Raw genomic sequence first — 26,030 nt, 5'->3', positions numbered from 1 at the left:
TGCCACATTGTCTGGTGCATAGTAAGTGCACAATAGTTATTTGATAAGTCAATTGATTTCCCACAAAATGTTATATCGAGTTGTACATGATTCAGGATGCTCAGAGGGGAATTTTTGACCAAATCTAGGCCTGAAATAGAGAATATTATGCTCAAACAAAGACTTCTCATTTTATCCACAACACCCAGAAAAACCCATCAGGAGAAAGCACTGTTCTTCCTTCAAGTAGCTCAGTGCAATGAACTTTAGGGATGTTGGACTAGGGAGGCCACTGAGATGTAAATTATGGCATTTTCTAAATCAGGTGACCCTTGAGGAAACACTAGGGTGGTAGAATATAGGGCTTTGGAGTCTGCAAGTAGTTGCCTGACTTTAGAGAAGCTCTTTGTCCTCTTTGAGCTTCAGTGGAAAATGTAAAGTGGCAAACCAACAGCTACTTTTCAAGGATGAGATGGGTGCCCAGAATACGGATGACATCCAATACTTTTTTATTACTTCTCCTTCACTGTATTACCCTCAGTAAATTGATTCAAACCTGAGGATGCTTGTTTCTGAGAGGGATGTACACAAATATGAGCTCTGCCGAGGTTGACAGAGCTGAAGGGGACACCCTCCTAAGAACTGTCATAGTGTCATTCCACTTGATCCTCAAAAGCCAGAATGGAAAGAGCATGAATGCTTTTGTTAAGCTTCATGCAATGTGTTCCGAACCACTCACAGTGACTTACCTTTTATCTCCTAGCTTAAACATAGGTAATCATTTTGCAGTTTTAAAAATCAGTTTAAAGAGACGGGTTTTATCTATGTGTGGTTTGGATTGAACCCTTAAATGGAAATTTTTGAGAAATTCAACATAATGTATTTATTTGTGATCATTATACTTGCGTTTTCAATACATGCTGGGTTTGGTATCAAAACATTTAACATACTGGGGACACTTCTCATCTATTTTATACAATCTTGGCATGTTTAGTGACTACAACTCATCTCATGCTGAAATAAGAACATGCAAATGCCTCAAAGAAAGAAAATCTGTTTACTTTCAAATTCTCAATTTTAAAAACTACTCATGGAATACAGATTTTAGTTTATTGATTAAAATAAAGAATAGAGTGTTGGACATTCCAGAGTTTAAATTCTAGGTGGTACTTTTGTTTTTATAGTCCTCAGGCCCATTTTAGGCTTCATTTTATCCTGTCATTTCAGTCTCCAACTGTGAACATTAGGTACCAGTCTTCACATAGCAGGTACATTAATTACAGACCATTAATGTAAACCACAAAAGAGTGGTGGCGGGTTGGGGTGGTGTATGGAAATGGAAGGAGGCAACAACTGAGGGCATTGTGCTTTCTATGAGAAATATGGGGAGAAGGCCAGGAAATATTCTTAACTTGTGTACTCAGAGCTATTTATGCCTTGAGTTCTAGAAAAGCACATAAAACTTTGTGATTTTGTCTGCTGTTTCTATCTACATCTCATACTGTTTTTTGTTCTCAAAAAGTAACCCCACCATCCTCTTTCGTCTCCAGGTTATTTTCAGGATTAGCTTCTGTTATAAAAAATAGCTTGTACAGGTCTCGTAGAATAATTTTTTTCTGTCTTATTTCTAAGGTTTATTTATTTATTTATTTATTTATTGAGACAGAGTTTCACTCTTGTGGCCCATGCTGGAGTGCAATGGTGCGATCTCGGCTCACTGCAACCTCCACCTCCCAGGTTCAAGCGATTCTCCTGCTTCAGCCTCCTGAGCAGCTGGGATTACAGGCGCCTGCCACCACACCTGGCTAACTTTTTGTATTTCTAGTAGAGACGAAGTTTCACCATGGTGGCCAGGCTGGTCTCGAACTCCTGACCTCAGGTTATCCACCCGCCTTGGCCTCCCAAAGTGCTGGGATTATAGGCATGAGCCACTATGCCTGGCCTCTAGGATTATATTAGTAGAACAATCTTTAATTATTTTATCTTTCTTTTCATGTAGGAAATGTCCTAAAATTTTCAACCCATCAATTTGAAAGCACTTTTAAAATCATACATAGTTTAGCATTTTATATAAAAACAACTAAAAAGTCTGTGACATTTTGCAATATAAAAATGCAATGGCAGCAGCAGGCCTTATTAATTGAGCCTCTTGGAAATGTGGCTGGTCCTAGGTCCGTAGCTTCAAAAGCCCTGGCGTGTAACTGCAGGAGCTGACCAGCACAGCTCTGTGACCAAGTTGTACAGCTTCTAGCCTGTGTCCAAGAAAACCACAATCACAATGCTCTGTGGATAGAGACATATTAAAGTTTTCTTTCCCTCTCAACTCTTCTGCCAATTCATTGAATTGCTTTCATAATTTCCTTGGTTTCATTCATTATCTGTTAATAATCCATGCACATTTTGAGAGTAATTAAAATACATACGCACACACAGAAACAACCAACACAACACAGAGCTACCACTGAATTACTTTCCAATAAGGGATATATGTATAAATGATTGTACCAAAAAAAGAAAAAAAGGAAAATACCAGCTATAGGGCCCTGCCTGGGACCGCTTGATGCCAGGGGAGAATGGGGTCTCCCCCTGGGTATGGGTGGGTATGGGCCTGCTGCTTCACCTTTCTGAGCCACAGTTCCCTGTAGGGATATTTTGAGCATCACAGTGCCTAAGCATTTAATAAATATTTGTTGAATTAATAAAATCATCTGATTATAGTGTGGTAGTAGTCCAGAAAACTCTGACATAACCCTATACTCTTTCTTTGGGAGGGCTCTAAATGGGAACACAATTAGTTGTAGTTAGTCTCTTGCATAGCTGATGTGAGAAAGAAGAAATGTGGTATAAACAATTTTTTAATAATATTTCCTTCCTTCATAACATCCTTCTTCCATCCCAAAGTATAGTTGTAAATGGAGCTCAGTTGTTGGTCTGGAACGACCACTAGTGTGAAGGAGGAAAAGAAAAATGAATTCGGGCATCTAATTTCCCCTCCTCTGATTACTTAGACCACCTGAAACATACAAATGATTCAGAGCATATATTTAGATGTTTTCACTTTCTTATTTGTGTGTGTGTGTGTGTGTGTGTTCAGTCAATTTGCTAACGAAGACGCTGAAAGTCAGAAATTCCTGACAAATGGATTTTTGGGGAAAAAGAAGCTGGCAGATTACGGTGATGAACATGTAAGTGAATCTATGTTTTCAGGCAATAAACGGGACTGAGGGTGTCTGATCTACCTAGGTCTTTGTGGGAAAACAATGTGACTGAAATTTTCCAAGCCTTGATCAGCACATTCTCTGTTTATTCAGGCCCTTACTGGAATAAGGGCTTGTTTTTTCCTGTTCGCCATATGGCTGCATAAATCATTTATGAAATTTATGTGTTTTGGAGGGAAATCATTCTAACCCAAAGGTAATCTGCAATCATACATGTTTTCCCTTCTTTATGTGACTCCCCTTGTAATTTGTATTTTTACCAAGGCCTCTGCTTTTGTAAAACCAAGCACTGCATTCCATTGAAAATTACATGCTTTTACTGATCTTGAATAATGGCTTTACTCACTGTAATTTTATCTTAGTCTTCAATTTTGGACTGTAATCTGCAGAAAATATAATGTGAGAATAAGGATAACCCCTAAAGGTTTGCCCTTTGGCAAATGTTTGCTTATAATACATCCCTTCTTCTTCAAGCATCCCGGAACCACTTCCTTTGGAATGTCTTCATTCAACCTAAGTAATGCCATCATGGGCAGTGGGATCCTGGGCTTGTCCTATGCCATGGCCAACACAGGGATCATACTTTTTATGTAAGTGAATGTGTATGTCTACCTTTGGTGATGAAGTCCATGCATACCTGGTGGCTCCTTCAATGAACAATCTCAAGTTTGATCTTTGTGAACATGAAGGATCTGAGAAAGTATTAGTGAATTCCTCTGGCTTTTAGATAGAACTGCAACCTGAGGAAAAAGTCAGAGGAGGCTACTCATGGTACTTGGTCACCCAAGCATGCCTAACCCAATGGCAGAAAGTGTATGTGCTCAACCAACCAAAGTGCTGGAGCACCCTCGCCAGAAGAATTTTGTTGTTCAGTAGATACTTGAAATAATTTGGTGTTTAGCAGCCAAAAAGATCTTTCCCAGAAGCAAATCTAATTTTATCTCATTCTCAGGAAAGAAACAACTGAGTCTAAGGCCCTGCATGCCCTGGCCTACCTTATGTCACATTCCCTGTGCCCCTGTGCGACAGATACACTGGGCACAATTGCCTTCTCTCCATCCCATGAAGATGCCACATTCCCTCTCACCACTGGACCTTTGCACATGGTCTCGGAACCCTCTTCTCTATCTTCTTCATCTAGTTAACTCCTCATATGTCAGTTCAGCCTCACCTGAATACTGCCTGCCCTGATCTCCATGACTGGGGCAAATCACCTTATCATACATCACCACAGTTTTAATGTTTTAGTGCCATTTGTCTGAATCATTTGGTTAATATCTGTCTCTCTTGCTAGACTATAAGCTCTAGAAAGTTGAGCCCATGTCTGTTTTTACTCACCAATGTCTCTACCTCCAAATCTAGAGCAGTGCCTGGTACAGGAAATATTTGTTGAGTGACCAAACTTTATTCCTAAACCTATGCACTTTCACCCAGCTTGTCCAAATGCTGCCTAAGGATAGCGGCATCTGGTAGTTGACCTGTTGGGTGGATACTGCACTGTCTATGACAGACAACAACAGACATTTATGTGCATCATGTACAGCCTGGTATTTTCCAAGATATAGTTGGCAGCAGTGGAATTCTTCACAAGAATAAAGTCTGATGTTAGGCACCACTGTGGACACAGATCCTAATCCCAAATGCAATGCTAGAGAGTTAAATAACTGTCTAAGAATGCAACATTTATATCATAAATATGTGCTGTTTATGTTCTGAATATCATGTATGATTAGTAATCATACAGCTATTTGAGGGCTAAGGATCAGGGCTATAAATATTTATATTGTGTTCGTGCTTTGAACTGTTTTATGTATTATATTCTTTAACTGAATGGGTTTTTATATCAACTTTACTTTTATGTAAGCCATGTTTTGAAATAAACTAGGATTTTAACAACCTGAATTTTAATAGCCATATATATAGTCATATATTTGCATGCTTTTGTAGTGTGCATTACCTCTAAGACAAAAAAGCTGCCCTTCCTTATTCATTATACAATACCATTAAAATGAATTAGGAAGTTATAGATCACTGATGAATAGAAATAGGAAAAACTTCACCCAATCCTACAGTCATAGATCATCTTCATGAGAGAAGAATATTCCACTTTTTAAAATGAGGGCCTCATTTTTTAGCAGATTAATTTGGTCAGAACAATTAAATCACTAAACATGATGGGGTGTGTTTTGTGTGTCTAAGTAGCACAGACTGGGTTAAGCTTTCTCTCTTAATTCATAGCAAGTGACACAGTATTTTATTGGTTTTACTCTTAGTATTTTCTGCCAGAGAAAGTATATGTTTAGAATGCAGGGAATGTGCATTATTTTTCCAGGGAACAAAATTATGTAATCTGAATTACACTATTCCTTAAAAAGGGTTAAGTTCATAACGCATATGGAAAATTATAGGACTAAGTCATTGGTTAGTTCTGGCAGACATACTTTATGTAAAATAAGAGCACAATATAGCTACAGGGGTTATAAAATTTATAATTCATGGTCCAAATGTACATTTGTACTACTGATTTCATTGGGAACTACCAAAGGATTAGATCAATTGTGGGGAAAGTGTATTTTTTTAAAATAAATAAAGATAAAGATTTTTTTCTGAATTCGAGGTAAAAGTTGGCATTGTTTCTCCATTTATTATGTAGATGCTTCTATCAACATTCTTATTTTTGCGCTCCAAATCTTAGATTTGGAAAAATACCAATCAGTATAAACATAAAGAAACTATACATGCATGTGGGGGTCCTGACACCAGAAGTGACTCTGAAAGAAAAAAAAAAAAAAGGAATTTTCCTGCCCCATCCTTAGCTTTCTCTGCTTTCTCTATTATATATGCAACTGCCTGCCCCTCTAGCTTACAAAGTACTTTGTTATCTAATGCACAGCATCAGCAGTAATGCAGCTCAGACTACATGCTTTGGCTTTTGGATTCCTAGATTTCAGATTAAGGTTTAGTCAGACTATTGAATAGCCCTTTAATTCTAAGTGCTGATGTGAATATCATGCAAATATGATGTACATATTCCCATGTGCTGAGTAAGTAGATGTAGCATTTGCTAATTTTGCTACACACTTAGCATATAAGTTGTGAACCAGATTCTACCACGGGGTAACATTTAAAAAAAAAAGGTTAGGGACTTCAGGTAGTAGATTTGGACATGTAAAATACAGCACGTTCTATTTCTATGACTTTAAAGGGTATGTGTAGAGTTCTGAAAAGAATTTCTCAGCCTCCCCCAAATCCACATACTTTTGGAAAGTCTATGATTGAAAAGATGAATGTGATCGTTTATTGTAACATCTAACAAAATTACATTTTATTTATTATAGAAACTTTATTACCTACTCTCTCTTCCCTTTACAGAATCATGCTGCTTGCTGTGGCAATATTATCATTGTATTCAGTTCACCTTTTATTAAAAACAGCAAAGGAAGGAGGTATGCTACCACTTGAGTTCAACACATTCTATTTTAATTCTCATAAAAGAGTATTTCAGTCTGTTGCTTCATAACCTTAGGATGATTGTAGTCAGTTTCACATTTCATTTTCTTCTGAGCCCAGTGATACAATCTCTCAGTGCTTTTAGTTGTTTGGGCAAGTGAGAGGCAGGAGGGAAAGTCAACTGAATCAGGTTCAAGACAAATAGAAAAAAAGAAATTTCTGACATATGATAGAAATAACTCTTTTGATTTGCTACATGCAGTTAAAATAAATAAAGCCATTGATTCTTGTTTGGGGAACATTTTGATATATTGCTTATGGTTTTTGAGGTTGCAACTTTTGGGCTTATAATTTCTATATGATGTTTATTTACATGTTTGAGACTCCAGTGTGGGATTATATGACAAAATATTTTAGTCATTAAAACAATCTTTTTAACAAAGCTATTTTATCTTTGATTATAGGGTCTTTGATTTATGAAAAATTAGGAGAAAAGGCATTTGGATGGCCGGGGAAAATTGGAGCTTTTGTTTCCATTACAATGCAGAACATTGGAGGTAGGGGATATACTTTTCAATGGATCATGCAAACTTTCTATAGCATGTTCAATTAATAAGAAAACTTACAGCAATGAACAGGCACTTCAGATACAGAAAAATTGCTACTTATAGTTCTTAAATTTTAAAACTATAGTTTCTTAAATAGATTTGTGTCCCTCTTTAATTAAAAACAGCAATATCTAAGAATGAAATAACATGTAAAACCCTGCCAATTGAATTCTAGAATTAAAATATAAAATAAAAGCTTTCTTGATTTTTAATGTTATTACAACATGAATTGTTGCTCTTAAAAATTGAAGAATTTGTGCTTATTTCTGTCATTGCCAAAACGGTTGACGTTTTCTTTATGTGATTGAGTTCATTTTACAAAACTGAAAAGTGGGTGTCTGGGGGAACATGGCCAAATGCTACGGTCCTTGAAATGCAGCCTGCACTATCTGCAATAATCTATCTATTATCTATCTATCTATCTATCTATCTATCTATCTATCTATCTATCTATCTATCATCTATCTATCTATCTCTATCAATTTATCCATCATCTATACCCTACATGTCCTGTGTCAAACCATAACAAATTATATTTAGTCCCCTAACAGTATAATTTTAATATTTTTAAAAATCATCCATGCCTTCTTTTCACAGACTATTTTCTCCCCTTGCATGTCTCTGGAAGTCCTCCAACCCTAACACACACACACACACACACACACACACACACACACACACACACAAACATTTTCTCTCTCACTTTGCTCACCTGGCCTATTGCTTCTCTAGACTGTTAAATACTAGTTCCTCTGGGCTCTCGTGGTCCTGTTTGTATGTATCTGGTATGTAACTGTTATCTAAAGGATATTTTAAAACACTTGAGTAGAGAATAAGCTTTTGGAGTCTGATGGACCTGAATTTGAGTCTGTTTCTGTCACCATCTGTGACCTTGGGAAGATCACTTTACTCCTTTTGCCTAATTGTTTCATGTATAAAATTACCTTACAAAGGCCACTGTGAGGATGAAATAAGGTAACGTATGGCACATAATAAGTGTTCTGTATATGCTTCTCTCCTCCCTGGTTCTCTGCTTCCATATCCATGTCTCTGGAGTTGCCTGAATTATTTTTTAAATAGGCATTTAAAAAAATTATAAAACAAATATATGAGGATTGTGAAAAACTAAAACACTATGCAAATATATAAATTACCAAGAAAAGTTTGTGTCAGTCACCCTCAGAAATAACTACTCATAGGTTTTCCCTTATGCCTAATTCAACAAATACATTGAGTATTGTTAGTGTTGGATCATCTTATGATACCGATTTTCAGCTTTCTTTTTAAATTTAATAATATGCCTTGAATATATTTGCATGTTATTCTTTTTAATGATTTTTGAGGTTTCCATTACACAAATGTGCCATAATTGGTTTACAGTATCCTTATTGAGGAACAGTTCGATTGTTTCTAATTTTTCACTGTTATAAAAATGCTACAACAAATAAACTTGCACAGAGATCTTGCAAACAGGCAACCCATTTTAATAAATAAATTCACTGGAGTTATCGAGGATTTCTGGAATGCAGAAATTTCTTTAGTAATCTAACTATACTCTCCCTGACAATGGATATTTGGTAAGCAGATAAATAAAATTCAGCCATATCTTAATGATTTGTGCTTAAAGAAATTTTTTTATATGTTAAGACTACAATCTTGGGTAGAATTTGACAGTAATATCAGAATGGTCTCATTTTACTGGTTTGGAGCCATATGCATATTAGCTCCCCAAATCCCAACAAATAGACCACTTTACATTTGTTTCAAACTCTCAGACTTATTAAGGTTTAAAGTATCAATCTTTTCATAGGATTGCCTTATAGTTGGTCTAATTTAACAATAACCAGGTATTAGCGTAATTAACCCTGAACTCAACAAGCTGAGTGGCAGCAGCATCAGCTGTGGTTCAAAGTATAGCCACTACTATGCTTCTAAATAATGGAATAAACTCTAAAGCGGTCTCTGGGTCAAGCCGCACACAAGTAAGAGGTGTGACTTTAAGGGAGTAAGATGAAATGTTATAACATCACCCCAGAAAAAAATGCCCTCACTTTGGTTACTTTCTTTGATTAGTTGATATTTGGTGTAAGAGAAATCTCTCGTATTTCTGTATTTAACAACTCTACATTTAGAACATTTAATTTTCTCAATCCCCTAAAAAATTAACATTTACTGCAGATGTTTTCACATTAACAGATTAATGTCTGGATTATTCTGAATTTTTGAAGATCAAACACGTTAACATCACTGGCATCACTGAAAATCAGCAATTAATAGCTCTAACATTGAATGGTACCATACCAAGCCAGCTAATCAGCTAATCAGAAATATCTCCTGTGTTCACACTCTGTATGATTTAGCTTTAGCCAAGGTCTTTGCAAAGATTAACCAGATAATGTGTACAGAAGATACATCTGCTATTGTAAAAATCGTTTCACTTTGACAGTAGAGAAGAAGCACCAGCCCTTCTGTTTTAGATGTAGTCCGTCCTTTTCAAGCTGTGTTTTTGTGGACATGTCAACTTAACATCTTGGAGTTTTTATATCTCCATCGGTGGAATGAGAATAGCAACATATATCTTGTCAACTCACAGGGTTTTTCAGATGATCAAATGAAGTAATGTGCAGGACTAAACAATGTGGGGAATTATTATCACCACTGTTACTTTCATTTGAAGTGAAGAAAATATTTTTAAACTCAGTAGTTTAATTTAAAATTTAAGTATGTGTTTTAAAGTGCCTGTCAGCAAAAATTCACTGGAAGGATGTAGGACACACTTAAAGTTTTCAGGTAAAGTTTGTGAGTTCTGTTTTTAACTGAATCTTTTGGCCATGTGTCAACAAATCAGCGTTATCCTTCACCAAATGGATGGGCTTGAAAAAGGCGTGATGCAGGAAAATTGTAATGTTATGCATATGAATACATATTCATTTTTTCAGGGAGAGGGCTTGTAGATTTCATCAAGAAATCTTTCACAAGAGTAGATAATGACTCATATATCACTTACCTAGATGCTCATGAAATTTTGCCACTATATAATTCCTTAGTTGGTCAAAAGGAGAGTAAGATGAAATGGGGGTGGGGAACGTCTTTGACAAAGATGGAGAGAGTCATCTCTTGTATTCTTTTATCAATCCGGGAAGACTTTGGTTCCGACAATAAGTGGTCTGAGACTTTGTGTGCTCCTCAGACAGATCCCAGAGGACTAGATACATGCCCGTCTGCAGAAAACCAGAGGGGATGTATTGACTCTGCAGATCTGCCCTTTGATTCTGCCATCTCTCAGCTGGCCATGCCTTTTGTTGCCAGACTACTGCCCAAGTTATAGACACTAACACAGGCACACTGAGTATAGGCTATGATGATTTATAACTGAGGGCAGAACCTTAAAACTGCAGCTTCACTGTAAACTTTGGAGCTGGCTTTAACACAGAATCAGCCCTAATACTGTTAACAAAGGTCCACCTACAAAAGCTAGAGGGTCAAATGTCTATCTTGGAAGAGAACTTGGAAGCAGTGCCAAATACACAGTGAGTTTTTTTTCCATTTGGGGGATTAGATGTTCATCTTACTTATCCCAAATGTCATAACGTGCTTGCATGTGACTTCAGTGCTATCCACACCATCTAAGCTGTCACATTTTCCATTTTAGCAATGTCAAGCTACCTCTTTATCATTAAATATGAACTACCTGAAGTAATCAGAGCATTCATGGGACTTGAGGAAAATACAGGGTATGTCTTATGTTCCCTCTGTGACATCAAGTGACTCATTCTACTTGGTCTTTTCTGATTCTAAATACTTGTCTCTGTCTTCTAGAGAATGGTACCTCAATGGCAACTACCTCATCATATTTGTATCTGTTGGAATTATTCTTCCACTTTCACTCCTTAAAAATTTAGGTAAAGATATTTTCTAACTGGAAACATTTTTATTTTTATTTCACATTTAAATAGGTAAGCTAATTGTAGATGCCATATTCACCTTCCAAAATGCTTCTTCTAACTTCTAGGTTATCTTGGCTATACCAGTGGATTTTCTCTTACCTGCATGGTGTTTTTTGTTAGTGTGGTAAGTGATGTGATGACATGACCCTTGTAGGTTGGTTAGCATAAGATTCTTTCTGTGCCTAAATTAGTGTCCTCATTTTGTTCAAGCACTTCACTAATATGAAATAGTTCTTGTATCACAAGTGATTTTCTTGTAGACTAATTTAGAACAAAAAAAGAGCAGCTACAATTTAAAGGTAGTTGAGGTGGAACATCAAAGCTACTACTAATGGTTTGGTCTAGGCACACTGGTTATATATTGGATAAAAAGGAACACTTCAAGCAGGAACATGACAATAATCTGGTATTTAGAACGGTAGAGAAGAGTCCCAGAAGAGAAAGAAGAATGCTACAGCCATATTCACATGAATCAGCCATTCTCTCTTACACATTCTACCCATTAAGACAGGACAAGGACAGTGGAATTAAAGAAGAAATCCTCCTCTCCAGGCCCCTGACAAAAGAGGGAATTTCTTGCACTATCATGAATGCCAAAATTTACAAAGCATTTCCCCAAAGAGGTAAAGGAGAAGGAAAGAAGGTTTTGAAGGCCCATGTCACTTTAGTTTGAAGAAATAAGGAAGTGATCATCTTTCTCATGGAAGGGCATGAAGGAGGGTGGGAAGGATTCATGCAAAATATTGTCCTGTTAACTCTAAGAGGCAGAGCTGCCAATCACAGCTCCAACTCTTCCCTTAGAACAGAGGTTAGAGGGAGTTTACTTTGTCCATTAGTCTAAAAGGAATGCCTAACTGAGCTCCCTCACACCCCACCCCATAAGCCACACATATGGATTCTTATTTCATTGTTTTTTCTCAAAAAGCTGATTTTTTTCTTTTTTAATGACTGAGTCTAGGTGATTTACAAGAAATTCCAAATACCCTGCCCTCTACCTGTTTTGGATCACAGTGTTGGAAATCTGTCATTCAACAACACGCTTCCAATGCATGTAGTAATGTTACCCAACAACTCTGAGAGTTCTGATGTGAACTTCATGATGGATTACACCCACCGCAATCCTGCGGGGCTGGATGAGAACCAGGCCAAGGGCTCTCTTCATGACAGTGGAGTAGAGTATGAAGCTCATAGTGATGACAAGTGTCAACCTAAATACTTTGTATTCAACTCCCGGGTAAGTGAGAGGTCCAGGCTTCTAATGAGTACAGTTATGTGTTTTCTAAGTTTTTATTCAATAAACTGAGATGGCCTGAGATCACCATCTATGTTGGAATGCTAAACACGTGGTGTTGTCTTTGTTTTTCAGACGGCCTATGCAATTCCTATCCTAGCATTTGCTTTTGTATGCCACCCTGAGGTCCTTCCCATCTACAGTGAACTTAAAGAGTAAGGCAGCCATCATTTTAGCATTCTAATTTGCTTTGAAAATCTGCTCATATGTTCAAGGTCCTTTAAGAGGAAACACAGTTTACAGCTTCCTCTTCAGAGAAAATATGTACTCCATCCACCCTCAGTAACATGCTTTAATCAGAAAGGTGGGAATCAGCCCACCACAGCACTACCTTATTTGCTTCTTTCTCTCCTTTCTCTCCACCATAATGGTTCGGGGGAGGGGTTCATGGCAGGTGGACAAGGAGTCGATGGTTGTAATAATTTTGGCAGGTGTTGGGAATTTAAATTTAAATTTTGTTAGGAAGAAGTGATGTCAGCTGGACTAGAAATGAAAACACCCATGACGACCAAAACTTATGGTTAGGGGCAGCCTCGATAAGTCACTGATGTCATTTACAGTCAGCACCTAAGCCTTGTCTAGAACACATTCATTACAAGAGATGTGCCAATATCTGTCCTTTGTTGTCTTATTTGTACAATAGAGTCACTGGCTAGAAAATCTTGTTTCTTCTAGCTGATGGTCTGTGATTCGTTTGTATTCTTTTCCCTTTGAAGTTGTTGGTATTTGCTTGGGAACAAAGGATATGAACTCATTATAGCTGTTTTCCTCTTTCCCTTAAGGAAGGGTATTATATAATAATTCTCAACTTCTTTAATCTAGACATCAGTAACCTCAGTCTTCATTCTCACTAAATAGCAAAACTTTCCCTATAAATTCTGATTTACCTCATAAAAAATTTCAGAACACTTTCAAGTATTTTGATGTCTTTGATTTACTTTGAAAATCACGTGTAGCAGTTACTCCAGAAGCCTGACAATTGATCTTTGGCAGTCAGGTTCCCTCTAGAATGATTTCCAGAAGCTTTTCAGGTAACAATGTCAGGATTCCCAGTAGTCTGGACTCTTGGCAGCTGTACTTTGCTGACTCTGGTAGGTTCTTTTCCTCATCTAAAGTCATCTCATTATGAAATGCAAAAACTTTCTATGTTAGAAGCCTGTTTGATCTTTATGTTAATTACATTCTTATTCAGTGGGCAGGCTTACTGACCGACATGAAGTAGACTGTTCCTCTTCTAGGGAAATGATTGTTTTTAAGACTGAAGGAGTAGTGTTTAAGAAAAATGGAAATGAATCCTCATTAGCTCTCTAAGACAAATTTAAATCAGCTATAAGTTTATGTACTAGAAATATGTCTTCACGATGAACAATACAGATACACTTTTTGATTCATTATTTTAATTTTGAAAAGTGATTTTTTTTTGTAAGTCTAAAAAACAAAGCTTGGTGTTCTTTATTTTTCCAGTCGGTCCCAGAGAAAAATGCAAACAGTGTCAAATATTTCCATCACGGGGATGCTTGTCATGTACCTGCTTGCTGCCCTCTTTGGTTACCTAACCTTCTATGGTAGGTCACTCTGTGAAAGTCATTCTCTATGTGCAAATCCTTGTTAGGCTGATCCTTGACCTGGGTAGGTATGATTTTTTTAATTGCCTTCTATAAGCATGATCTATAGATGATACATATTCAATTAATATACTGTTTTAGCTTTGTCACTTGACCTGAGGAAATGGGGCCTGATTCAGGCTGGCTAACAAGTTACAACAATTTGTGAATTAACACATATTTCATAAAAAATATCCCTCAAATGAAATTATTTTCCTTTAGGGACAGATGATATTTCTTTGGCTAGACTCCATAGTCCAACTCAGGCTAGAAGTGATGAGAATGAATCCACTTGCATGTGATAAAGCTCCTTTGATGGAATTATTAACTGCAAAGCAAATGGCAGGGAAACTGCCAGGTCCTCAAGTTTCAACTTGCCTCCTATTTACCAGTCAAGTCAAATCTGGGAGCTTGGGACTTTAGGTAAAATTTCTGACACATCCATTCTATTTTGTTATATCAAATGATTTCCTAAGAAAGAGGACATGACAGAATTTCCTTCAATCTGAGAATGCACTACCAAAAAAAAGTGACTGTGGCCACATTAGATTATGCCTGCAACATTTCCTCTCTGGCATCTTAACAGTTCACAGAGGGAATAGGATTGTACTCCTTCCATGAAGTGTGGCCACATATACAGATTTCTTGGAATCATATATTGACCTGGTAGCATATGTTTACATGAATCAGTGTATCAATATAAATATATTTTTGTATAAGCCTCGTTTTAAGGTTTTTAACTTAATTTTTTTTTTTCTTACTGACTTGGTAAACTGAATTGAAGGTATGACAAATTGTGGAGGAGAGATTCAGGAGTAGGCCACCATTTGCTTAGGTTTTCTTTCTATTTGACTAATATTTGACTATTAACCAAACATGTGCTTTAGATTGGGCATTAACTTTTTGCTGGTTGTGAAATAATGAATGTCAAGGTCAATACTACTGAAGGTATTTTCACTCCTTTTTGTCTGATCTTGAGGTGGAAATCCAACTACATTTGATTCCATAAATATTTCCTTGTTATTTGTGTTTGGAATCCTGAATGAATGTGTTTTCAAGTAGGGCAGCATCTTCATCTTAGAGTAGTATCCGTTGGGAGACCCTGTAAAGATTATACTAATTTATCCCTGCATGTTACTTATACTTATTTTAATGAGTTTCATAAGACAAGCAAAAACTTGAAAAAGCCCGAAAATATCTGTTTTAGGGTGGTGATGGAGTCATAGTTGTTGAGCTTGAAAAAATGGTAGCAATCATTCATCCTAGAGTTTACACACTGGCTTTGTAAACTGCATCAGGAGTGGCTGCACAGGTTGGGGCAGGGGAGGTGGTAGGCTGGGAAAGACAAGATATGGGGCTTGGGCCTCTCATCCCCTTCAACAAGAACACCTTAGTCTTTGTCTGATTTGTAATTGCTTCTGTACAGCAAAGATAGATTTATCACAATGTAAATGAGCTTGAGAGGCTCTTTATTTTGTATTATAGCTTCTGCAACTTTATAAGCTTCAGGACCTCTTGGTTTATTTGAATGAAGGTTGCATAGCTAATGAGCTCAGAGGCAAGACCAGAGGTGCCTGGATTCCCAGACCTAGGTCTTTTCCTCTGTTCTGTGTTCTCTCTATAAAATGTTGCCATAAGTGACCCGTGCTGATTTGACAACACCAAGCGGGCTCATTATCTTCTTCCTGATGTAGGAGAAGCTGAAGATGAATTACTTCATGCCTACAGCAAAGTGTATACATTCGACATCCCTCTTCTCATGGTTCGCCTGGCAGTCCTTGTGGCAGTAACACTAACTGTGCCCATTGTCCTGTTCCCAGTAAGTACATGAGACTTTGATGAAAGAAACCTACTTGACCCCATAAATTAGCACACGTGTTCTACCTTCATTTTGATTTAATTATAGGGTGAGTTTGCAATTGCAATGCCTGAGGATATTGTTATTTTCCTATAGCATTTTGAGCCACTTAAAATTGGCCATTTAATGTGCAGATAGAGCAAGTCGTTTCAGGTGATATTTTTATAGTGTAGAAAAGAGTCATAAAACTTATTTTTAAACTCAAATTTGAAAAGTGGAGCTTGAGCTTCCATCTTGTGGATTAGTAAAACTGAGTAGGAGTTCATATAACTTCGGAACCTTGAAAGCCAAAACCATGTTAACTTTCAAATCATATTGAATTTCATCACAGTTTTGAAGGCATTTCATTTTTTTTCCAGTTTGTCATGCTGCAATAATATCCAAAAGTTGCCTTATTTAACCTGACGCCTTGAAGGCTAATGAAAAGGGGATTCATGTTAAGTAAATTATATACCAGAAAAACATTTTTCAAAAAACAGTTATGCTATCTATCATATATCTCTTTCACATGCGGCCTCTGCCAGACTCATACCAGGTCACCCCTTCCTGGCATTTGTCATTGGCGTCAGTTTGTTCTGAGATCCCAGAGCAGAGCTGGTAGTGAAAATTTGGGCTGTGTGAGTTAAAACCACCACCTAAGGATAAACACAGGTCTTCACCCTCCTGCCAACTCCTCTTTCATAAACACTGAATTTACTCATTCATTTGAGGGGGAAAAAATAAGTGACATAGTAACCAGCACTGTCCTGGACATAATGTTCCATACAGGGCTGGCATAAGAAGACTATTTCTATAATGACACTGTGGTCACTTTAAATGCAGCTTGTGTGCTGAAATATATTTTGGCACATTCCTTTTTCATGAGTGCATGAAATCAGATCTGTATTACTATGGTGGCTAATATTTTACTCTTAAATCATGTCTTGCCCCTAATATATCTGAAAGTATTTCAGATGACATACACATACCTTTAGCCTAAAATCAGCTCTGTCTTGGGTACAAGACAGAAGATAACTATAAACAGAAGGTATATGATAGGATAAAATTGCCAGGCAAACAACTTCACTGAGAAAATATCTGGAGCCCTTCTTTTTATGTGTAAAAAAATCACTCACTAAATATTGGCACAGTATAAGCACTCACATCATTGTAGAATCAAAGCATAAGAAATCTGTAATGTGCTTCTGTATTGCTTTATTCATATTCATATAGCGTTTTCAAACCATGGTCTTAAGGGATTGCCAGAATTGGCCATTGTCACACAAACAGCTGGTAACAGTTCAAGCAGTGCAGCTCATAGCCCAACACTGATGGCTGCAATTATTGTCATGGGAAGTAGAAGTCATTTATTGATGAACATTTCACCTCAGCATGGAAAATCCAAATCTCCCCTTAGAAATTCTTACCCTATGTGAGAAATAAAGCACTGGTATAAATCTGACCATCAGGAACAGCAATAGTGTGTAAACATTAGATGCCATTAGAACTAAAATTGACCATAAGAACCAGAGTTCAGAAAAATGACTAACTGCTATCCTTCATTATGTATTTCCACTCAACATTAGCATTTATAAAACATTTTGCACATTATCCTGTCCTCACCCTTGTAATGTTACATTTAAATAATCTATGTAAGTGCTCTACTGCCCCACAGAGTCATAAGTCCCTGGGACTTGTGGATGTGCACAGTGACTGGCACAGAGGGTGAGCTCAGTAGTGCTGGGGAAGAAAAACAGTCTTCAAATGAATCTTGCCTTGTCTTGAAATGTATAAACTGCCTTTTCTAGCAAAAGCATAGACACTCTTTCCCTTGGTGACATGTGAAACGAATTCAGCTGGGTTGAGGATCTGGGCTAAATGAACCAAACCTCCCTATAGATGATGGATACATAGAGATGCTTCCTTGAGTGGATCTCAATCAAGTCTTCTGAGGCTAAATTCAATTTTTTTTCTTTACTAAAATGATAAAAGTTGTTATTGGTGCTTTTGCTTGTTTATTTCATATAACTTAGAGCTCAGATTTTCAATGTGTCAAATGCTGACTCACAGCATGTTTCTCCTGACAGTTTATTTCATCTAAGGAACTCTTGACCAATAAGAAGTTTATTTACTTGCCTTGATATCACCACATATTAATAATAAAACAAATAAAACCTAATCTGGATTAAAATCTATCAGCTTTAGACATTATTTTGCGTTCTCCTTCTTTCAACATGATAGCTGGGCTCTCTTTCTTAGGACTCTGAGAAGATATGACTGGGGTTTGTTTTTCTCTACTTCATTTATTATCTTTCTTTCCTCCAATCAGGTTAGTTTTTTCCTTATTAGTAAAAGGTGCATAGTAACTGCTTGTAGGATTTGTTGAACAAGTGAATATATGAAATGAATTAAGATAGTGTTTTCAGTAGCAGCCCAACATTTCTTTCTCTCTTAGTAGTGGGCAGGGTATCTATTATGGAATGGCACCTCTTTCCAGAGGACTGATCATGCCATTTTCAGCTTATGCTTCCCTTTATGCAGTAAAGTTCCCATATTTCCATAAAGAACAGGAAACTAAATAATGTTAATGGATATATCATGAACACACAGACTCAAATTTCACCTGCTATGCCTTTGAAAAAAGATCCCTAGCTACTTGTATTTCATCTTATAGTTAAAATCATTCTTTTCACTTATGTTGCCTTCAGATCTGTTTTGAAGTGTATGTAGATATCGACATAGAAATGCAGCATATATTGCTATGAACTGCAGTGGAGTAGTGATTCGTAGGTATTTCCAACATCCTTGTCTTAAGCAAACCTGCAAAATCAAAGTGTGAGCTCTGTCTAAACAATGGGAGAGGCTTTTTTTTTTTTTTTTTTAAAGAGTTAGAGCTAAGGCACTTCCTCCTGTGCCTCCACATTTTTGACCTTCACATTGGGCCCCTGCATCAGAATACAGCACGACCTAACAGGATCCTGTTCAGGACTCTTTCTCTGGAAATAACAGATGCTTTCTCCAGAGCTGCGTAGACCTTAATGGAATCATTCTGGGTCAGAGGCCCTGGATGGTGCTGGGGACCTCCCCTCACCCACAGCATCTGACCCACATTTCCAGGTTCCTAGCAACTTGTGTCAGTAAAGAAAAGGGCACATAGCTAAGTGTAAGAGCAGATAAGTTTCGGTGGGAATCAGCAGTGGCCTGCCCTGGCAAAGGTAAACAACTGCTGGGGACTTTTGGTCCTAGGCTCACTCCTCAGGGAAGCACTTTAACATGGATTGACCAGCACGTTTCCTTCCTGATCTTTTCCTCCACCACCACCACAAGCCTAGTACCTCCCTCCCTCTTTACTCTGTTGCCCTCTTCAGGAATGCATTGGAAGCCACCTTCAGTTCTGTTTGAAATTTTCTTATTCCTTATTCACAAAGAGGAGGAAGCGTTTGTGTTTACTCCAACCATTCTACCTATTATTCCCATAAACTTTCTGTACTCTCATATCATCAGGCCAAATGTTAGTCTTTCTGGGAGCCAGGAGACTGCCTTCCCGTTCAGAGGCCCTGGACATATAGGACTGCCTCTAACTCACTCGAACTCAGCTTATTGTCCTGAATGCACCATTTTAACAAATGACTACAAAACAAACTGTGACTATTTTCTGAAAATGAACCTATATTTCATACTTGTTTATTCTATCTGTTTAACACTGTGAAACAAATTGTCCTCAAGCACTATGTATATACCATAAAAAGCTTATTTTAAGCCTACCAATTAGACCAGTTTTGACAATATTGAATAAGCACTAATTGCAGATCATAATGTAGAATTATAGGCTGCTGAGGAAAACAATATCACACCATTTGCTTTCCTCAGTTTACTTTTCAGAATGAGTTTCATAACGTTCACTAATCCAATTTTTAAAATTCTTTACAAAGTTATTCTTAAACTATTTCCAGAGACTATCTGGTTTGTCATTTTAGAAATGAAACTGCCTTTTCAGCCTAAACAGATGGCTTTAATTTTTGGTGGAGTGGTATGAAAGGAATGTCACATGAGAAATTGCAAGCTATTTAGTTTGAATTTTTTGTCATTCATACATGTTTCAAAATATATTTGATGTTTTCCCTCTTCTAAATGAGTTCCCATCTCTGCACCTTAAGTGACTTCAGAACTAAAATTTCAAAGTGAAAATCAATCACAGCATTTCCAAAAATGTGAACTCCTGGCTTAACCGAAGCATTCACTTACTGGAAAGCTGATAGAGTAATTTCCACTAAGTCAAAAAAGTGTCCTCTAAAAGATTCCAAAGATAAGAGTGTTTTCAACTTTGTTAAGCTGTACAAACACAAATGCCACTCCCTCCCTCTGCCCACAGGATCTTTATCCAGTTACAACAGAGTAACTTGAGCAGCTGCTGCAAAGTGAGCCTCTCTTGACCCTTCGCCTACTTATTTCAACTGCTGAAGTAGGGCTGAAATCTGTCAAGGATCGTGAAGGGAAGGAAAAGATTCCTACTATTCAATTTAATTTAAGCTTTTATTGAGTGTCTGCTGTGTGCACAACACTGAGCAAAAAAGTCTGAGGAATGGTTAGATTATTAGGTCCTACTCCTTGCCTTTCATAGATTTACAATCTATTGATAGGGAGACGTACAAAGGAGAGACAGAGGAAGGAGCAAACACAAAAACGTCAAAACTTTAAGATGCCACCCTAAAATTTTATTTTAAAATGTTAAATAAAATGCAAAATTAAGGAAAACCTGGATTTGTAAAAATTCCTTTCACAATCTTGTGTAAATCAATTCAGTGCTTGCCCTTAATGTTTCATCCAGTCTGATGAGACATGTTTCATGATCAACAAGGGTTTTACTGCGTTTCTTAATTATGTGTCTTACCTGTTATCTCTTTCTGACTGAGATTATTTTTGACAATAAATTCTGAAAACTAAGGAAGTGAACACATAAAATATTGTCTTATAAAATACGCTAAGGAAAAAATGACACTCCATCTCAAATATCAAAAGTTAGCATCAAGACTGCACAACAAGATGAAAGTACAGTCATGTACTTAAAAATGTGGACATATTCTGACAAACGCATCTTTAGGCAATTCTGTCATTGTGCAAGCATCATAGATTGTACTTGCAGCCTAAATGGTGGAGTTTACTATACAGTAAGGCTATATGGCATAGCCTAGTACTCCTAGGCTACAAACCTGTACAGCATGTTACTGTACTGAATAGTGTAAGTACCTGTAACACAATGGTTAAGTATTTGTGTACTCAAACATAGAAAAGGTACAGTAAAAATACAGTATTACAACCTTAGGGTATCACTGTTTTATATGTGGTCTGTTGTTGACTGAAATGACCATACTTAATACCACTGCACTGTACACTTAAAAATGGTTAAGATGGTAAGTTCTATGTTATGTATGCTTTATAATAATAAAAAAATTGAAAAAAAAGCATCAAGATCTTTTCTGGGAAAAAGAAAAAGAAAGAAAATGCATTAGAGTGATGAGAATATTTGAAATAATAAAGTCAAAAACAAATAAATGATCTTGCCTTTGAACTTTCTTGTTTAAGATTCGTACATCAGTGACCACACTGTTATTTCCCAAAAGACCCTTCAGCTGGATACGACATTTCCTAATTGCAGCCATGCTTATTGCACTTAATAATGTTCTGGTCATCCTTGTGCCAACTATAAAATACATCTTCGGATTCATCGGTGAGTTTCACAAAGGCTTCAATTCGATCAACCCAAACTCACGCCCCATTAAATGGTGGACAGGGAACCAGTGCTGGGTCATCCAGATCCCCGTCTTTCTCAGGCTCACGGATTCCCTTTATCCCTGTGAGGCTCTGGTGATTGAGCTGGTCACTTTCTCTTCCTCCTAAGTGACACTGGGAGCCACCTTATAGGTCATTTAGTCAAGCTGCTTTTTCTGACAGATGAGGAAACTGACCCTCATAGAAGTCAAGTCATATGCCTTGGTGTGGACCCAGGATTTGGACTTAGGTATTAGCTCTGTCATCAGAAAAAGAGGAAGATAGATTTTTACCTACCAGAAGCTCTCTGATACTATGAGTATCAGCTGAATATTTAAAGGTGTCTTCAGAGGAATAGGAGGTTGATTATGTAAAGTGTATTATTAGTATTTCCCATAACTGCATGGTCCATTAATTTCCATTCTACTCATTGAGGGGTTACTTAAATTTTAAACACAATCTAAAACTTTAAAAGAACCATGTGTAGGCAACTTGAAAAGTAAGAGGTGGATAGGTGTGTCATGAGTTCAGCCACCTTAGTATGTATTTATATTACTAATCCCCTGTAAATTTGTGTTAAATTCAGCCTCTTGTTGCTTATCATATGTTGCATATACTTATGCAGCTTTGATGTTAGGTACATTTTAATTATCTCTATAAACATATCTTCTATGAATAAATAACCAAGATGAGCTTATGTGACTTGAATGTGTGTTTTTAGTGCTAAGTATAGGATAGCTTTATATTTGGTTTGTTTAAAGTGTGTGCTGGCATCTCCTTTGCTAAGACCTGCTGGGTAAGACATTGACCTTGCACTGTATTTGTCTTCTCAGGGGCTTCTTCTGCCACTATGCTGATTTTTATTCTTCCAGCAGTTTTTTATCTTAAACTTGTCAAGAAAGAACCTTTTAGGTCACCCCAAAAGGTCGGGGTAAGTAAACCTTGCAATTTCCCCCATTATTAGTTGTTCTTCCAAGTAATTAGAATAAACCGGAAAATAACATAGTTCAGAAAAATGAATCAATATACAAGAACCAAAAATCAAAAATGTGCTAGAACTCTCTGGTAGCAGAGAAAGGAGATATATTCTGAAACTCAAATGATTCTACTTCAAATATCAAATATCCTGTGTTGAGTCTGTCATACATGTCAAATAGTAGTAGCCTTTCCCACAGGCACATGAGCTTCAGGCACATAGCAGTGTCCAATACCAAGCTGCTGTTGCACTATCCACAGAAAATCATGCAAGAAGGAATTAGACTCTCTAGCGGTGTTATGGAATAATTGAAATATTTTGGTCATGGTTGTTAGTTTTGCAAAGCCAAAAGAAAGATGTTGCTTTTATTTTCCCCTCCGTAGTGCCTGTTGTCCCTGGTGTGGACTAAGATCCAGCACAGAACCATTCATCGTTCTGTTAACTTCTTTAGATACAAAATACGGTCTTGTTAAATCAGGGAGTATACATTTCTTTTCCATAAGACTACTATAGAAACAAATGCTAGAAATAATTGTTTTTCCAATAAGGAAACACTATCTTTCACTCCTTAATAAAGTCATGTTAAGACTTGAAAAGAATATTTCTTACTGAATCACTCTGAATTTTTCCCTTGAAGTCATTTACCTTTGGGATGTTTCAGGGACTTCAGGATAGTTTCGTATCAAAAGGTCCATCCAGCAGCTTGCCCCCAAATTTTAACTCTATGTAGCCCATCTTGCTTGGATGTTTACAGCAGTGTGAACTTGGCAAATTACTTGTCCTGTTTGTGACCTACTTTCAGTTTGGCCAATTGTGAAATGAGTACAATTACCTCCTAGACCCTTTCTAGTGAAAAATTTTTAGTTGCTGCTTTCTTATATGTAGAATTAGGAGGTTTAAGTATGTGATAAAATGTAAGGCCTCTTCTAGTGTTAAAATGCTGAAGAATTTTATATGTAGGTATGTACATATGTCTTTATATATATGTGTGTATATTATATGTATGCGCACACACACATACACTTTTTGTTGCCACATCTTTTAAGCTTTTGGTTTTGTTTGCTTTATAAAATTAGAATCATATCATATAGGCTATTCTTTTATAACCTGCTCTTTTTCACCTAAAAGATTGTAAGCATTCTCTAGATTGTTGAATTTTTTTTCTGTTCTTTGATTTTTAATAATCACAGGGTATTCCATCTTCTTGACGTACCAAATCAATTAACTGTTACTCCATTGTTGAACCTATAGGTTGTATCTCTCCACTGTATTCGTCTTCCTTCTCCAATTAGGATTCGAAATGGACTGATCGGTTAGGCCTGGGCATCTGAGCTATTAAGAATAATATGGCTCAATATATAGATCAGATTGCCATATTATGTAAATAACTAAAAAACAAATTGTACTAAGTATGGTTTCTGTGTTCCTAACAAAGTCTCTCTGAATTACAGGCTTTAATTTTCCTTGTGATTGGAATCATCTTCATGATTGGAAGCATGGCACTCATTATAATGGACTGGATTTATGATCCTCCAAATTCCAAGCATCACTAACACAAGGAAAAATACTTTCTTTTTCTATTGGAAATGGTTGCAAGTTATACTCCAAAAGACATTTGAATTATCTTGATTGGAATGTTATTCATAGGAAATAACAGGAAGATTCCAAAGACGTTTACCAGTAATATCACTAGGCACCTGCAGAAGAGGAAAATCACTGTTTTTGTCAAGGAAGGTTCTGTGAGTGTTTAAAATAAAACCTGTGGTGCACATTTCTACCCAGGTCTTACTAGAACAGTGTGAGATGATGAAGGTGTATTTTTGCTGCTTTACGAGCAGAATAAGGGTAACTGCATGTAACAGTCATCAGATAGTACTCTTTCCCCTGCTGTCTCCTCACCCTGCACTCCCTAAAAAAGTACCAAACATTTGTATTCTCAGAACATCAAACAAAAATGTCCTGGTGGCAAAGCTATCACCATTTAACGCCTTCTCTCAGTCTTGCACCAAACTCTCTGGTCTGTTTACTAACAGAGGCAAAAGGCATGTCTTAGGAACTGTTTCTGTAAGGTACATGAATGGTCAGACACCAGTCTAGAGCATCTTACTGTCAACAGCAAAATGTTATTTTGCCCACCCTGTTTGTGACATTGAGTTAGTGACTTCTATATTCAATAGATTTTTTTTGTAAACGTTAAAACATCTATATTTAAATGTTAAAACACTAAATATAGAGAGGGGTTTTGTTTCAATCATAGAGCAACAACAGAAATAATGCTTATAGCTAAACTGCCTGTTCTAGAAAGCATCTGCTTTTTCATGTTATTCCTAAATCCTCTTGTCATACTTTTGTCATTGAACAATGCTCTCCCTCTCGTCTTCCATCCTCATTCAGAATTTTTAGAAGACCACAATCATGTGGAAATACACTACCCAGTATTGTTTGATACATTTTTATTTGATAAATATTCAGTGCAGGAAACTGTGATTTGCTATATGTTTATGTATATAATCTTATTCTGTAGTCATCAGAATGTTAATGTATGGTACATTTGATTTTTATTTTTTACATGTGTAGTTTTCTTTCTTCACAAAGCATTTATATTTTTGGGGGTGGGTGCAGGGAATTAGGTTGATGGGCTCAAAAATCCATTCATATGTATCTGTCTACAAATGTCTGGGGATAATTTAAATTTGAAACCTAAGTTATATATAGTTCGGCAATGCTCTTCTTCAATATTTACAATAATAGGATGATCTACAAGAAAATAAGTTCCTTTTTGCAAATTATTATCAATACTAAAGTTGCTCTTTTAATTTAGCATGTCTAAAATAGGATTTAGTTCAGTTTAACTCACACAGGTGTTTGTTGACATTCATTGGCCATTTAATACGATGTTGAGTGGTTCTCCATAAAAGTGTAAGTGCTAACACTACAAAGAAATGCACACAACCATTCTCGCTCACTTCTATAACAAACTTACATAAAATGGATTTAAAAATTCCTACTCACAGCCTAAAATTTCTGGAGTTTACTACTTTTATTTTCAAATCATAGTAAGAACACTTGCGTATTTTATATTTTAGTAAAGCCGATTATGAAATACAAGTATCATACATGTATGATAATACTAAATCATATTTCAATAAACTTTCTGGACTGTGCCTAAGAAAATATATTGGTTTTATGCATTATTTTCTAGAGGCATAATACCATAAAATGGTGCACTGTGCTATGGAAATTGAGCATTACTAGAAAGTATCATAACTTTTGAGCTACTATTATTTGAAAAAAATCTGCCAAATAGCATCATTAAGAAATATTTACATTTTCACTCATCTAAAGAGTATA

The 26,030-nt window shown here is 36.7% G+C and overlaps 1 protein-coding gene across 3 annotated transcripts in view; it reads left to right on the top strand.

The window, feature by feature from the left end:
- The window catches only part of SLC38A4 (solute carrier family 38, member 4), a 60,019-nt gene extending 34,319 nt beyond the window's left edge, over positions 1-25,700 (top strand). For all 3 annotated transcript variants that reach the window (XM_011975314.1, XM_011975316.1, XM_011975315.1), the window contains 14 exons: positions 3,074-3,164; positions 3,672-3,787; positions 6,570-6,643; positions 7,112-7,204; positions 10,908-10,989; positions 11,075-11,157; positions 11,268-11,326; positions 12,161-12,436; positions 12,569-12,648; positions 13,958-14,058; positions 15,792-15,916; positions 21,518-21,662; positions 22,537-22,634; positions 24,131-25,700. In XM_011975314.1, the coding sequence (XP_011830704.1) occupies positions 3,074-3,164; positions 3,672-3,787; positions 6,570-6,643; positions 7,112-7,204; positions 10,908-10,989; positions 11,075-11,157; positions 11,268-11,326; positions 12,161-12,436; positions 12,569-12,648; positions 13,958-14,058; positions 15,792-15,916; positions 21,518-21,662; positions 22,537-22,634; positions 24,131-24,232 (1,525 nt within the window). In that variant the 3' untranslated portion in view covers positions 24,233-25,700. The remainder of the gene's footprint in view (positions 1-3,073; positions 3,165-3,671; positions 3,788-6,569; positions 6,644-7,111; positions 7,205-10,907; positions 10,990-11,074; positions 11,158-11,267; positions 11,327-12,160; positions 12,437-12,568; positions 12,649-13,957; positions 14,059-15,791; positions 15,917-21,517; positions 21,663-22,536; positions 22,635-24,130) is intronic.
- The last annotated feature ends 330 nt before the right edge of the window (positions 25,701-26,030 follow it).

The sequence above is a fragment of the Mandrillus leucophaeus genome, unplaced genomic scaffold, assembly GCF_000951045.1.
Source record: "Mandrillus leucophaeus isolate KB7577 unplaced genomic scaffold, Mleu.le_1.0 Scaffold1534, whole genome shotgun sequence".
NCBI lineage: Eukaryota > Metazoa > Chordata > Mammalia > Primates > Cercopithecidae > Mandrillus > Mandrillus leucophaeus.
This window is presented reverse-complemented; position numbering and strand designations above follow the sequence as displayed.